Source organism: Pollachius pollachius (genome assembly GCF_949987615.1).
Source record: "Pollachius pollachius genome assembly, chromosome: 9".
NCBI lineage: Eukaryota > Metazoa > Chordata > Actinopteri > Gadiformes > Gadidae > Pollachius > Pollachius pollachius.
In genome coordinates this window covers 2,066,404-2,079,286 of record NC_136942.1, presented here as the reverse complement: position 1 = coordinate 2,079,286, position 12,883 = coordinate 2,066,404, and the positions used below count along the sequence as shown (strand labels likewise).

The 12,883-nt window shown below is 48.2% G+C and overlaps 1 protein-coding gene across 2 annotated transcripts in view; it reads right to left on the bottom strand.

Annotated features, from left to right (window-relative positions):
* Positions 1 to 5,752: 5,752 nt before the first annotated feature.
* Positions 5,753 to 12,883, bottom strand: part of osbpl5 (oxysterol binding protein-like 5) — a 42,660-nt gene continuing 35,529 nt past the window's right edge. For both annotated transcript variants that reach the window (XM_079743963.1, XM_079743964.1), the window contains exons 14-23: positions 12,687 to 12,783; positions 12,058 to 12,156; positions 11,802 to 11,899; positions 11,141 to 11,230; positions 10,023 to 10,159; positions 8,532 to 8,711; positions 8,047 to 8,179; positions 7,830 to 7,929; positions 7,369 to 7,477; positions 5,753 to 7,044 (exon numbers count right to left, since the gene is read on the bottom strand). In XM_079743963.1, the coding sequence (XP_079600089.1) occupies positions 6,909 to 7,044; positions 7,369 to 7,477; positions 7,830 to 7,929; positions 8,047 to 8,179; positions 8,532 to 8,711; positions 10,023 to 10,159; positions 11,141 to 11,230; positions 11,802 to 11,899; positions 12,058 to 12,156; positions 12,687 to 12,783 (1,179 nt within the window). In that variant the 3' untranslated portion in view covers positions 5,753 to 6,908. The remainder of the gene's footprint in view (positions 7,045 to 7,368; positions 7,478 to 7,829; positions 7,930 to 8,046; positions 8,180 to 8,531; positions 8,712 to 10,022; positions 10,160 to 11,140; positions 11,231 to 11,801; positions 11,900 to 12,057; positions 12,157 to 12,686; positions 12,784 to 12,883) is intronic.

Sequence of the window (12,883 nt, the reverse complement as noted above, 5' to 3'; positions counted from 1 at the left end):
AACAATGATGAAAATACTTTTGCTTTGACGTACTTTGATTTGATAAAACTGCATCATCCGTGCATACAATGCGCTGTCTGTCGGAATCTCTCTGTCTCTCTCTGGCACACAGACACATACTGCGCATAAGCACATACAAAAGACGTATTCACACCCGATCCCTGTGTGAGTGTGTTCGGTGGAAGTGGGAACTGGATCTCTGCAGTGGGGGCCTTGTGTGTGTGCTGGGGGAGCACGAGGGGGGGGGGGGTACTGGACAGAGGCTGGACGGCTTGATACCCAGGGTTATGAGTCACTGGAGCCCCCTTCAAAGAGCAAACTGCGACCCCTGGGTGCGCTGATGGAATGCTGGGTCTGCGCTGGACCTGAGTGGGCAGGCCACAGCAGGCGCGCGCGTGTGTGTGTGTGTGTGTGTGTGTGTGTGTGTGTGTGTGTGTGTGTGTGTGTGTGTGTGTGTGTGTGTGTGTGTGTGTGTGTGTGTGTGTGTGTGTGTGTGTGTGTGTGTGTGAACAAATATAAGCCCACGCCATCTCTCCACACACAGATTTTATGTGCCATTGTCGTATTCACAACAAAAACATGCATGCACACACACTCCACCCGTCCATGTCTCCGTCCAGGGTTCCGGACACACAACCGGGGAGACAATGGCTTCTACTGTAGCACATATAAAGGCTGGCTGTTCGCACTATTCTGGATCTGTGGAGCACGACTCGTACAGAGCACTATATTATGCTTTAAGAATGCACACACTAAATGCATGCATACAATATGTTAATTGTAGTAGAGTCATTGTATTCTACTCACTTGTGACTCACTGTAGGGTGCCTGTAATTGCAGAAAAGTGTAAAAATATTTGGGTTTACACAGTTTAAGAAGTCCGTACGACTTTTTGTTATGCGAGCCTTCACCAGAAGTCCAGACCAAATGACTCATATGCAGACTGGCCTACACACTCGGACAGAGTATGTCCGTCTAACAAACAAAGAGCAGGCCGGCCGGCCTCATGGCGGCCGCGAGCGCTGGCTCGGCGGAGAGACGCTGGCAGGACTCTGTGTTTATGAGCTCAGAGCCAGGCCTCAAGTAGCATCTCTGGATCGGGTTTCATAGAAACGCATTTACACCTATGCAGGCACACGCACACGTGCGCACACTCACTGCTACACTCATGGACACATACACACACACAGACACGTGCACACCAACCCACACACACACACACACACACAAGTAGCATGTCACACACACACAAACACACACATACAGAGACACGTGCACACCAACACACACACACACACACACACACGTGCGCATACTCACAGGCACACTCATGGACTCCTACACACACACACACACACACAAACACACACACACACACACACTCGCACACAAGCACACCTACGCACACACACACAGAATAACAAAGGGGAGGATTAGAAAGGGATTTAAAAAGGTGGAAGGATGTCTTTCAAAGCAATGGCAATTTCCATTATGCACTTCCGCACAATAATCCATTTCATGCCCGTTAAAGTGTGACACCTCAGAGCCGGCTTCACGGTAAACGGACACCCGGAAACACAGGCCTCCCCCTGAGATCAGCCCCCTGTCCACACCAACATGGGGGCATACACAACGGCCATGTAGAGTTAGCGGCCATACGTGTGTTCAAATGAACGATCAATCAATGTTTATTCACATCACTCCGCTTAAATGTCTCTCATGCCGCTAGAATGGAGCACACTCGGTGCAGGTCCCGGGACGAGGATATGTTCATAGCATCCAGGCATAATAACAAATGGTTTGAGCCCGAAGGCGTTGTTTCCTGCCGTCCAAGGTCACGGTGGGGGTCAGAGTCAGGCTCATAAAGCGTTTACAGCTGGATGGAGCTATGGGTTTATGGACGACTCCCACTGAGCCATGGGTGGGAAGCATTATTGCTGTGCGGTTGTCGTGGAAACAGCGATAGAAAGATGAATCATTATGGATCTGTGAGTCATTATCAACCCTTTCTCATTAACGCTGCGTGGAAACATCAAACGCCAAGAGTGGTTGAGTAAGAAGCAAGCCTACAAAGCGACCTGTTCTCACAAGATGGCTCCTCCTGCCAGTTTGGGACTGTTTGAAACAGCAGGCGGTGTCCTCTTTGTATAAGGCAGCTCTTTGAAGAGAGCTAATGATGTGCTTATGCAATATCAACAGTAATGGCCCTCACTATGACCCACCTTTTTTAGGACACGTACGACAAGTTTGAGAACCGGTCATTTGAGTGCTCAAATATAATGTAATTGCTCCTTGATTTCAAGCGTTAACTTGTGATTAACTGGTTCAGTGAGTTGAATGAACCAAAGTGGAGATCACCTGCTACCGCGGCACTTGTACGGATTAGGTTCAAGCTAACAAAGTACAGAGACAAGAACTCAGATGAGATAAGAAGACGCAGGATGACATCATGGCGGGGGCCTCCCTCGGGGCCCCCCCTCCCAGACACGTCCAGGCATGCGGCCTGTCTTCGCCTCACTTGTCTCGCTCGCTTGGACCTGGTTGAGAGGGTTCGGGGAAAGGCCTGTCTGGCTGTGCCTAGTCCTCGGTAGAATACACTTCTGGCCCGACTTAACTTGGCGCTGGAGGAAGATATGCCACCCAAGCTAAATATATCTGTATTGGAAAGGTTCAGACTAAAGCTGTTGAAGCACCGCTAATCCCTACTTAATTACTACCTACATAACATCTATTCGTATTGGGGTAAAGCTGATCTGAGTAGGTCACTAAAATGGGGTGGATAGGTTGTGAACGTTGACGCGGTCGGATAGTCCAGAATATTTCTTTCTACATCCTTTCCTAACCTTCTTTACTTGACCTTGATGGTAAACACGCTAAGGTCAAAGAAAGATGAAAAGGAGGATTCTTCAGGGCTTGGACCTTAAGAACAACCGCTGTGCTCTGAGATTCCGACTTCTTTTAAACTAGGCTATGAAGTTATGGGCCTTTGTGGGTCTGTTTGTTGAAAAGGCAATGTTCCAAAGATGGACTACTAAAAGCGCATCTGAGACACTTTTCTCTGTTTGTTCTTCCCGGGTTGATTTATATAGAATGTATAAACGTAGACAACCCGGTTAAAATATAAATTCATGACCAAGGTTGGAATTTAAGGTCTCCCAGTCACGAAAGTGAAACTAAATGGCTGTCACATAGAGAAAAGTCGCTCACTCTCCACACGCTGTCCACTCGTATTGATCGAAATGGAGCTCAATAAGTTGGTTTATATGAAAATAATTGTCACGTCATGCTGAGCATTTGTTTCCATTAACGGCATTACCTCCTATCATTTCCTCAAGGATGGTCCAGTCTTCCCTGTGCTCAAGGAGATAAGAAAGGAACCATTGTAGCACCTTTCCTAAGCATTTAGAGAAATCAAACAGATCTTACCATGGCGGCCCCTGAAATATCTCATTTCACCCATTTAGAAATCTGCAACCAAGAAAACACATTTAGTTTTTTTGCCACAGGGAGGAAGTCATATCTGAAGCTAAACAATTCTCTACCAAAGGGGAACTGAAATGTCATGTCAATGTTAATAGCGGAACTGTAGTTTGTGGCGCTACTCGGGCAAACAAAGCAATGTCCAAGGCATTAACAACAAGACCCAGTGCGCCCGTCACCCTCCGCTCCCACACACGCCTACGCTTTCTGTTGTATTTGTTGTGCAACCCATCGTTTCTAATCATGTCTGCTAGAATAGAGCTCAAATTCAGACGGATGGAGATGGATTTCAAAATGCCCTAAGGGTGTAGTCTAACCATAATGCACTGTATTTAAAGGGTTAACACTTTCAGGATAGTACATGTCAGCAGGAAAGGGACCACCAGGCGCGTTTTGTCCGTACTCTGCGGGAGACTAGCGCGCAGGCAGACCTTCAGCTGTTCCCCTGAATCACAGCAAGGCTCCTCGCTGAACATCTCCGCGTGCGGCTGAGCTCCTGATCCTGGTGGAGTCTCGCGGGGGATTTTCGCCTGAGCAGAAACGCCCAGCTCTTGCCTCCTACGGCTCGTGTGTGGTTTCTTTTTAAGCCGTGTTTTGTCCACAGATTCTGACGAGGCTGGCAGTTGTGTGTGTGTGTGTGTGTGTGTGTGTGTGTGTGTGTGTGTGTGTGTGTGTGTGTGTGTGTGTGTGTGTGGTCCAGCAGAGATCTCCACAATATTGTAGAGTAGAGGCCTTAGAATCGTAACTCTGTTCTAGGTATGCTTTGATACGTTGAGTAATATTACAGCATTACACAGCTCTAATGAACGAGATTATACCCCCAGATTTTAAACATATGCTTAATTAATCGTTTTCATGTTAATATGAATGCAACAAACGGAGGACCTACAATAAAAGTTAAAATTGTATTTTGAGGCTTTATTTAATTAAACAAGCAACAACAGTTGCCTGTTTAATATAAGAAAGGAACACTAATGAACTACTGAATACATATTGACCAAGGATGAGGTAAAACCGCAAGAACTACTTGTATCTTTGAGTTCTAACGCAACATCTCCCTCTGGTGGCGAGAGACGAGTACTCTATTTTCTAGAAGTAGGTCCTTGTAACCCGTGATTTATTCCCTGTGCAAGCCATGATATTTCATTTGAAATGTGGAATTATGTAACAACTCTCAGGAGAACAATCCATTAATCCGAATAATCCACACTTCAACCAGCACAGGTGCAAAATAACCAGAAACAGAATTTCAACATGGTTTTGGGTTAAAATATATTTTTTATTACTGTAGTGCTACAGTATGTAACAGGTATGAATGAAAACACGAGGCAATATCATGATCTGTTGTATCATGTGACATAAAACTGTGTAGAATACCCACATCATGGCAGTAAAGAGTAGAAAACATGGATATGTGAAACATTAAAACATATGTGATTTAAAAGCATTCAAAGTCGACTTCCTCATCTGTGCTCTGTGCTCCGCCTCTCCCTTCAGGGCTGCGTCCCTATTGGCTACGAACCATGTGTCGAGACACGCCCTTCCCTCATATGCTGCGACCAGGCTCAGGTCAGAGCCAAGCCTTCCTTCACCAAGCCTGCTGTAGTATGGCCCGCTAGGGCTCGCTGGCCCACACACACACACACACACACACACACACACACACACACACACACACACACACAGTCTGTCTAACAAACACAATCTCTCTCACAAACACTCAAGAGTTTGTCTCTAACAAACGCACAAACACAATCTCTTGAAATTGATGTCTCTCACACATACACACACAGTCTCTCTCTCATAAACGCACACACAATCTCTCTCAGACTCTGTGTCCCTCACTCAATCCCTTTGCTCTCACAAACAAACACATACACACACACACACAATCCCTCTTGCTCTCACAAACGAACACACACACACACATGCACACACAATACCTCTCACACACACACACACACACACACACCTAGAAGAGTGATTGTCACTCCTTCCTGTCCTTCAGACTGCGTTCCGATCGAGGAATCACGATTAGTCATCCAATAAATACATTCTCAATTCTTTTGACACGCGCGTGTCCAAATGTGCTCCAGACAAATAATATATTTACAAATCGATACATGTACATAAAAAAACCAACCCCTTAATTAAGTGTGTACACCTTAAAACAGCACGCTGAAATAGTGTGCTCAAAAGACACTCCGAATCTTCGCAATAGGCCTACTGCGACAACACCCACCCCCCGCCCCAACCCTGTCTCATTCTTTATAAAGATCTCCCATTCGTACTTTACTTCATTGTTCCCCCTCCCCTCCTCACGCCACCCGTCGTTGCTATGGAAATGATTGTTACCACTAGTGTCATGGTCTGGTACAGAGCAGAGCTATGCTATAAACCTACCTCTGACGGTGCTACAGGCACAAATACTACAAAGACACACGGATCGGCCTGCGGCCCCGCCCGGTTCCCCGCGAAACGTCCGGTTCTAGACGCTCCGGGGGGAAGGCCGGGGGCTTCCTGTAAACCAGCGGCGGAAACGTCCGTGCTTCCCAAGGTAAAAGTCCCCCCGTTTGGCCTCGTGTTTCTGGCACGGGAACAGCGCCCCCTAGAGGAACATCGCCTGGCACGGCGACGGGGGGCGGAGCCGAAAACACGGCAGGGACTTTTGCTTTGGCGAAGCCGGAGCTTTTTTTCCCGCCCGCTGCTGTAAACAAGAACACGTTTGTCCTCTGATTACAAATACTGTTTTGGTAAAATCATCCTCGTTAGAAAGACGTGGAGGACAGACAAGAGGACAGACAGAGGACAGCGTGTCTCTGAGCACACGCCGTTAGAAAACAGACCGGGCGCGTTTGGAAGTTGCTGCTCTCCTCTTGGGCGGCGCCCCCGATGCCTCGCGTCGAACGTCCGCGTCTTCCGCTTTTTTTTTTTTTTTGGCTTCAGCAATAAGGCCCAGGGACTGGAATGGGAACGAGGAGAACGAGTCCCGGGGAACGGGCCCTCTGAAGAATGAACACAGACACGCGGACACACGGACGCTCACAGACCAACAGTATTGCAGGGTTCTAGAAAAGACTCGTCCAAAGGACGGTGGGACGTCCCCGCTTGCCCGTCTCCTCGAAGCAAAGTCCTTCTGCGTCTCCGTGGCGATTCCTCCGACCAAAGTGCGCGGGGCGCCCGTGCTGTCCCAGCCGGCTACCCTAGGGGGCGCCACTCCTGGTCCCGGGTGGCAGAGAGACGGGGTGTGTGTCTGGGATTATTGCTGTGGTGCCCATGCGTGCTCCCCCTCCCCCTCCCCCACCCCCACCCGGCCCACGGTGCCCTCCCCCCCAACGACACACACACACACACACACACACACACGTAGAGTCAGTCCTTCTGCTTCTGTCGGGGGAGGGGCCGGGTGGGGGTCTGGGGGGGGGGGTTCAGGTCAGGATGTAGTTGAGCAGGAGCTGGGACAGCAGCAGCACACACAGCACCAGGCAGTGGCGCCCCGTCAGCGACACGCCCTCCTCCACGCCCTGCTGCCGGGCCAGCTGGCGGCCCAGCGACGCCAGGTTCCTACGGAAACAAGACCATCAATACAACGTCGCCCCCCCGCCCTGGGCGTCACAGACAGCAGCCCTCGGGCGGTAAACAGGGAACAGTATTCAGGCACGCCCCCGCCACACGGACGTCGACCACTTCCAGGCACTCTCACACACGGCCCTGACCAGAGACCAAGCCCCTCCCCCCCCCTTTATAAAGCAAGAGGACCGCCATCCAATTCATTGCATCCTGTGCAGCGACAATAAAGAATTCTGTTCTATTCAGTGGTCTCCAGAGACGGGTTCCGGGTGAAATGTGTGTCAGAGTGTGTGTGTGCGTGTGTGTGCGTGCGCGCACCTTTGGATGTCCTGCTGGCCCTTCTGTATGGAGGCGATGGAGGTCCCCACCACGGCCAGCTCCTTCATCTCCTTGCTACACCGAGCGCATTGGCTCGGATACCCGGCGTCTGCCGCAGAGCAGAACGCACACACCGTCACTTAATGTGTGCGCGCGCGCGCGTGTATTACCTTCGTTGTCACAGGAGCGTGTGTACACTTGTGTGTGTGTGTTACCGTCATTGTCAGAGGATTGTGGTTGCACTTGTGTGTGTGTGTGTTACCATCATTCAGTGAATGTGTGTGCGTTTTATCTTCATTGCCATTGGGAGTGTGTGTACACGTGTCTGTGTATTAACTTCATTGTCAGAGGAGTGTGTGTTTGTGTATGTATTTTTGTATTACCTTCATTGTCAGAGGAGTGTGTGTGTGTGTGTGTTACCTTCATTGTCAGAGGAGTGTGTGTGTGTGTGTGTGTGTTACCTTCATTGTCAGAGGAGTGTGTTGGCTCTGGAGTGCTGCCACTACTCTCAGTGTTCTGGCTGCAGCTGGAGGGCTGGCTGCTGCTTTTCCGGTGTTTTGCCTTCACTCACACACACACACACACACACACACACACACACACACACACACACACGTCAGTAAAAGTACAGCGTAGACACCCAGAGGTCTGTTTCCTGAGCAGCAGCTGGAGGCCCACCTGCTGCGCGGCGCTCCAGCCGTGGCTGAACATCAGGCCGTTGTGCCGCCGTTGGCCGGCCTTCACGTGGGTCTGGATCACGCCGTCCTTCTCGAACTGGGCCAGGCAGGTGTCGGGGTCCCAGGGCTGGGTCCTAGCGTCGGTCACAGCGGAGTAAGGGTTAACCGAGGTTGGGCCAGGCCATTCATCCAACTTTTTTTCTTTTCATTAAATGTTCTATAGATAGTGCAGAACAGCTGGATACATATCTGTACATTATTTTTGATTTGAACATTTTCTTTTCGATCATTCTGTGCATCTTTTTAAAGCGATTTTTTTTGTGAAAGTGTTTTTTGGGAGAGACATGCTGATTAAATACATAATGTTTTCAAACTCAAAAATAATCGTTTGAATAATCGGGATTTCAATATCGACCAAAATAATGGTGCTGACGATTTGTTCCCTAGTGGAGCCGCCCTGGTGGTGGCTGGGCGGAGAGGACGTACTCTATGTGTCTATAGGTCCACTCTCCGCTGACGGGGTCCGTGTGGAACAGCGGGGAGCTCCAGGGCTTCTCCCCTCGCTCCCGCGCCTCCTTCCTCTGCGCCTCCTCCAGGACAAACTTCTCCTGGGTGGCCCGGTTCTGGTCCCGGTCCTGGATGGCGCTGGTCACGTGCTGCCACAGCCTGGTGGGGGAGGCACACAACAGCTGTGTTCCAAATCGTTCCCTATTCACTCACTCACTATTCCCTATATAGTGTTCATGATATAGTGCACTGTATAGGGAACGAACAAACGAGGATTCAGACACTACGCTGAACATTTCTAAACGTCATTTGCGTCAGTAAATGCGCCGGGTATTAGTGTGACGCAGACAGCTGCGCCCACATCATGTAAACAAACTGTGCACCCACGAGGAAAGCTGGAGGTTGTATTGATGTTGAATGTTACATTTCCTTGATCAAGTTTTTTTTTATTGATTTTGAATGTTAAATTTTCTATGTTAAATCCCAAATAAATTGTTTACATTTCTAAACGAAAGCCGGAGACTCCATCATTAAATGTGTTCGTTTTCGCGGTTATTCAGTTTCTTCTTCTCCTCCGGAAAAACACGCCATTGCATTGTGGTATACGGGAGTAACATATAGGGAACATCGTATGTACACTCAAATTTTGGGTATTTTAAGTCCACTATATAGTGCATGAAATTAACCACTGAGAATTCGAACACTACTACAAAATGGCGAGCAACCTATATAGTGCACTATATCCGTGATAGGGAACGATTTCGAACACAGCTAATGACACTTTGACTTACATGCGGCAATAAGGAATCTGCAGCATTCTTTACAAATGGTTCCTAGCCATGTAGCTATGTAGGTGGTGAATGTGTAATTTGCATCTCTATGCATTTCTGCTTCAAGTGACGTGTTTGTAACTAACATTTAACCATGGAACTACACTGACCAATGAAGGCTGACGTGCCCCTTTTCCACCGACAGTACCAGCTCGACGCGGCCCGCCTTTTTTTTACGTTTCGAGCGCCAAACTGTACCTCTCTAGTCTCACCTCTGTCGAGGTTCCAGGAGAGCTGAACTGATACTTTTGTGTCACGTAAACAGGCTGCTGGCCACTGATTGGCCAGAAAGTGACGCCCCTGGAAGAATAATGATGAGGGCGACGTCCGAGCCTGACCCCCGGCATCTTTAAATAGTAGCATCAGCGTGGCAGGATCAGCGTGCAAGAACGCGCCATGAAACATGACAAGAGGTGGAGACGCTCCTGTGTGTAACCCTGTCTGTTTACGTGTCGCGCGGTCGCGTATGTGACGCAGTTTCGCGCAGGCGTGCCGTGACGACCCGCCCACGTTGAAGAGGTACTTTCTAGGTGGAAACACGACGCGCCTGGAACCAAACCAAGTGGTGACAGGCTAAGTCGTGGCGCGTTGAGCGGTATCTGTCGGCGGATTTGGGGCGTTAGGGTCATGGCGGCCTCACCTCTCAGACTCAAACGCCCCCTGGTGGTCCGGGTGAACCACCTTCCTCTTGAGCCTGCTGCCGCGGACCTCCGGACTGGGGTTCCAGAGCAGTGCCTGCGTTCCGCTGCGCTTCTCCTGGATATACACCTCGCCGTCCTGACAACACAACGCCGCCAAGGTTCACACACAGGGACCCAAGTCGCCGTGGGTCAAACCTCAGAACAGTGGAACTATTAATGTACCAACTACTGGAACACAACACTCTAAAACATATATTAAAGATGAAAATATGATGCAATGGATTGTATCTTAGTGTTATTGATCGATTCTTGATCTGAAATAACAAAGTTTTAAGAACTGAGGATAAAACGTATTTATATCTAGAGGTGATGTCTACTGGTTATAATATTTATGCTAATGTGCTTGTTAGTAGGGCTGGGCGATTAATCGAATTTTGATCGCGATTTCGATTTTAGCGTCAAATGATCACAAAATGAACCTAATCCAAGTTTTTCGTTTTTCTTTTTACTGTTTTATATAAAGGGCAGAACAGCTGGATACATATCTATATATTATTTTAGATTGGAACATTTTATTTTTTACCATTTTGTGTAATTTTTAAGGCGAAATATCAAAGCTCTCAGTTACAAAGTTTTTCTTGGGAGAGACATGCTGAATATATACAACATGTTTTCAAACTCAAAAATAATCACTGAATAATCGTGATTTCAATATTGACCAAAATTATTGTGATTATGATTTTTCCCATAATCGAGCAGCCCTACTTGTTAGCGGTTACTGGTCTTTTTGGTTACCAGGGAACCGTAGCCCGGTCCTATAGGGTGTGTTTACCACCAGTGGGACCGAACACTGAAGGCATTGAGGACATGGAAAGTGGACAGGGACTGACTAAAACAGTAAGGTCTGGTTTACTTTAAGGCAAAATCACAGAGTTTTCCTGATCGGCTACTTTAACATAGCCAATGTTTGAGCGTATATCTGTAATTACTAGGTTGCCCTACTGACAGTAATTATGTCCAGTGTGTTCATGAGGATGAATGTATTATAGGGAGAGGCGCCTGACCGGTAGAGATGACGGTGGCTGTGAAAGATATCGAAAGTGGGAGCTGCCCTTACCCAGTGGCCTTCCACAGTAGAGACCAGCTCATCTGCAATCTGGATCTTCCCACAGATCTGGTTGACCGAGCTGGCGCCCCCCAGGAAAGGCTGTTGATAAAAAAACGACAATTACTCATCAATGATCAATTGGTTTAGTTTGGAATGGTTGATGCAAATGTTCCTACTATGATCCCAGTGTACGTGTCCCCACTATGATCCCAGTGTGTGTGTGTCCCCACTATGATCCCAGTGTGTGTGTCCCCACTATGATCCCAGTTCAGGTGTCCCCACTATGATCCCAGTTCAGGTGTCCCCACTATGATCCCAGTTCAGGTGTCCCCACTATGATCCCAGTTCATGTGTCCCCACTATGATCCCAGTGTGTGTGTCCCCACTATGATCCCAGTTCAGGTGTCCCCACTATGATCCCAGTTCAGGTGTCCCCACTATGATCCCAGTTCAGGTGTCCCCACTATGATCCCAGTGTGTGTGTCCCCACTATGATCCCAGTTCAGGTGTCCCCACTATGATCCCAGTTCAGGTGTCCCCACTATGATCCCAGTGTGTGTGTCCCCACTATGATCCCAGTTCAGGTGTCCCCACTATGATCCCAGTTCATGTGTCCCCACTATCATCCCAGTTCAGGTGATCCCAGTGTGTGTGTCCCCAGCAGTTGTACCTTCAGCTTGAACTCCAACTCTGCGGCACATTTGGTTTTCTCACACTCAATTGTGATCTTCCCTCCCAGTTCTAGTGTCATGGTTCCATACAGGATTCCTACCGCACAGAAGGAAAAAACACCCAATGGTTGAGATTTCCTCCGTAATTGAATTCCATCGCAAATCAAAGTGGATCATTGGCTAGGAAATGTCTTCATGGTATATCAACATGCAATATCCCTTTGCCTGTAGCCCACAGCTACTGGTATACATTACCTTTGCAGTGGGCATAAGGCATGGTGATGACATACTCCTCATCCCTGCTGAGAAAATGTAGTCTGGCTTTACCGTCCAAGATGGCGGACAGAGAGTTACCTGCAAGTGGAAATGAGGGAAGAAGAGACATCTCAGTGTGCTTCTCCATTGCTCATTGAGCTCATGGCTGGATAATACATCCACTTATAAGACATAAAAGCCGGAGATATTAACCCCATAATCCATTGAATTACGGTGCCAACATGTCCAGCATTATGGATGTATTGGGTAATGAAGCAGACATGGAATGGAGCGCTGTGGTAGGACATTAGCATGGTCGGGATCTAGTCTTTGATGTTCACAGCCAGCCGCTAGCACAACTGTGGCAGGCGGCTGACAGGTTTCCCAGTCACAACAACACTCCTCCACATGAGCCCTTTTAAATATAATATTTATTTCTTCAATATTTGACAAAATTGAAAATAGGGGAGACTAAGACTATGACTAATTAAGAAAAAGATGTGATGTTCACACATAAACAAGACACATTTAGATCGACATATCTACTTCAAATGACACACGTTATGCTAAGGCCGTATTCCTTTATATGTATTCTTCACCATTATCCGCCTCAAAGGGACATTCCCTACCATAAAACTTGGACTTGGCCAAGATGCTGCCGCTGATGCAGAAGCCGTCCTTCTTATTGCTGATGTAGAAGGCAGAGATGGGGGGATGGTGGGAAACCTGTTCCAGAGACATTGCAAGAGAGAGAGAGAGAGAAAGGGGTTGGGTATCTTTCATGAGGACTTTCATCTGGGATATTTTCTAACCACCGGTTGGACTT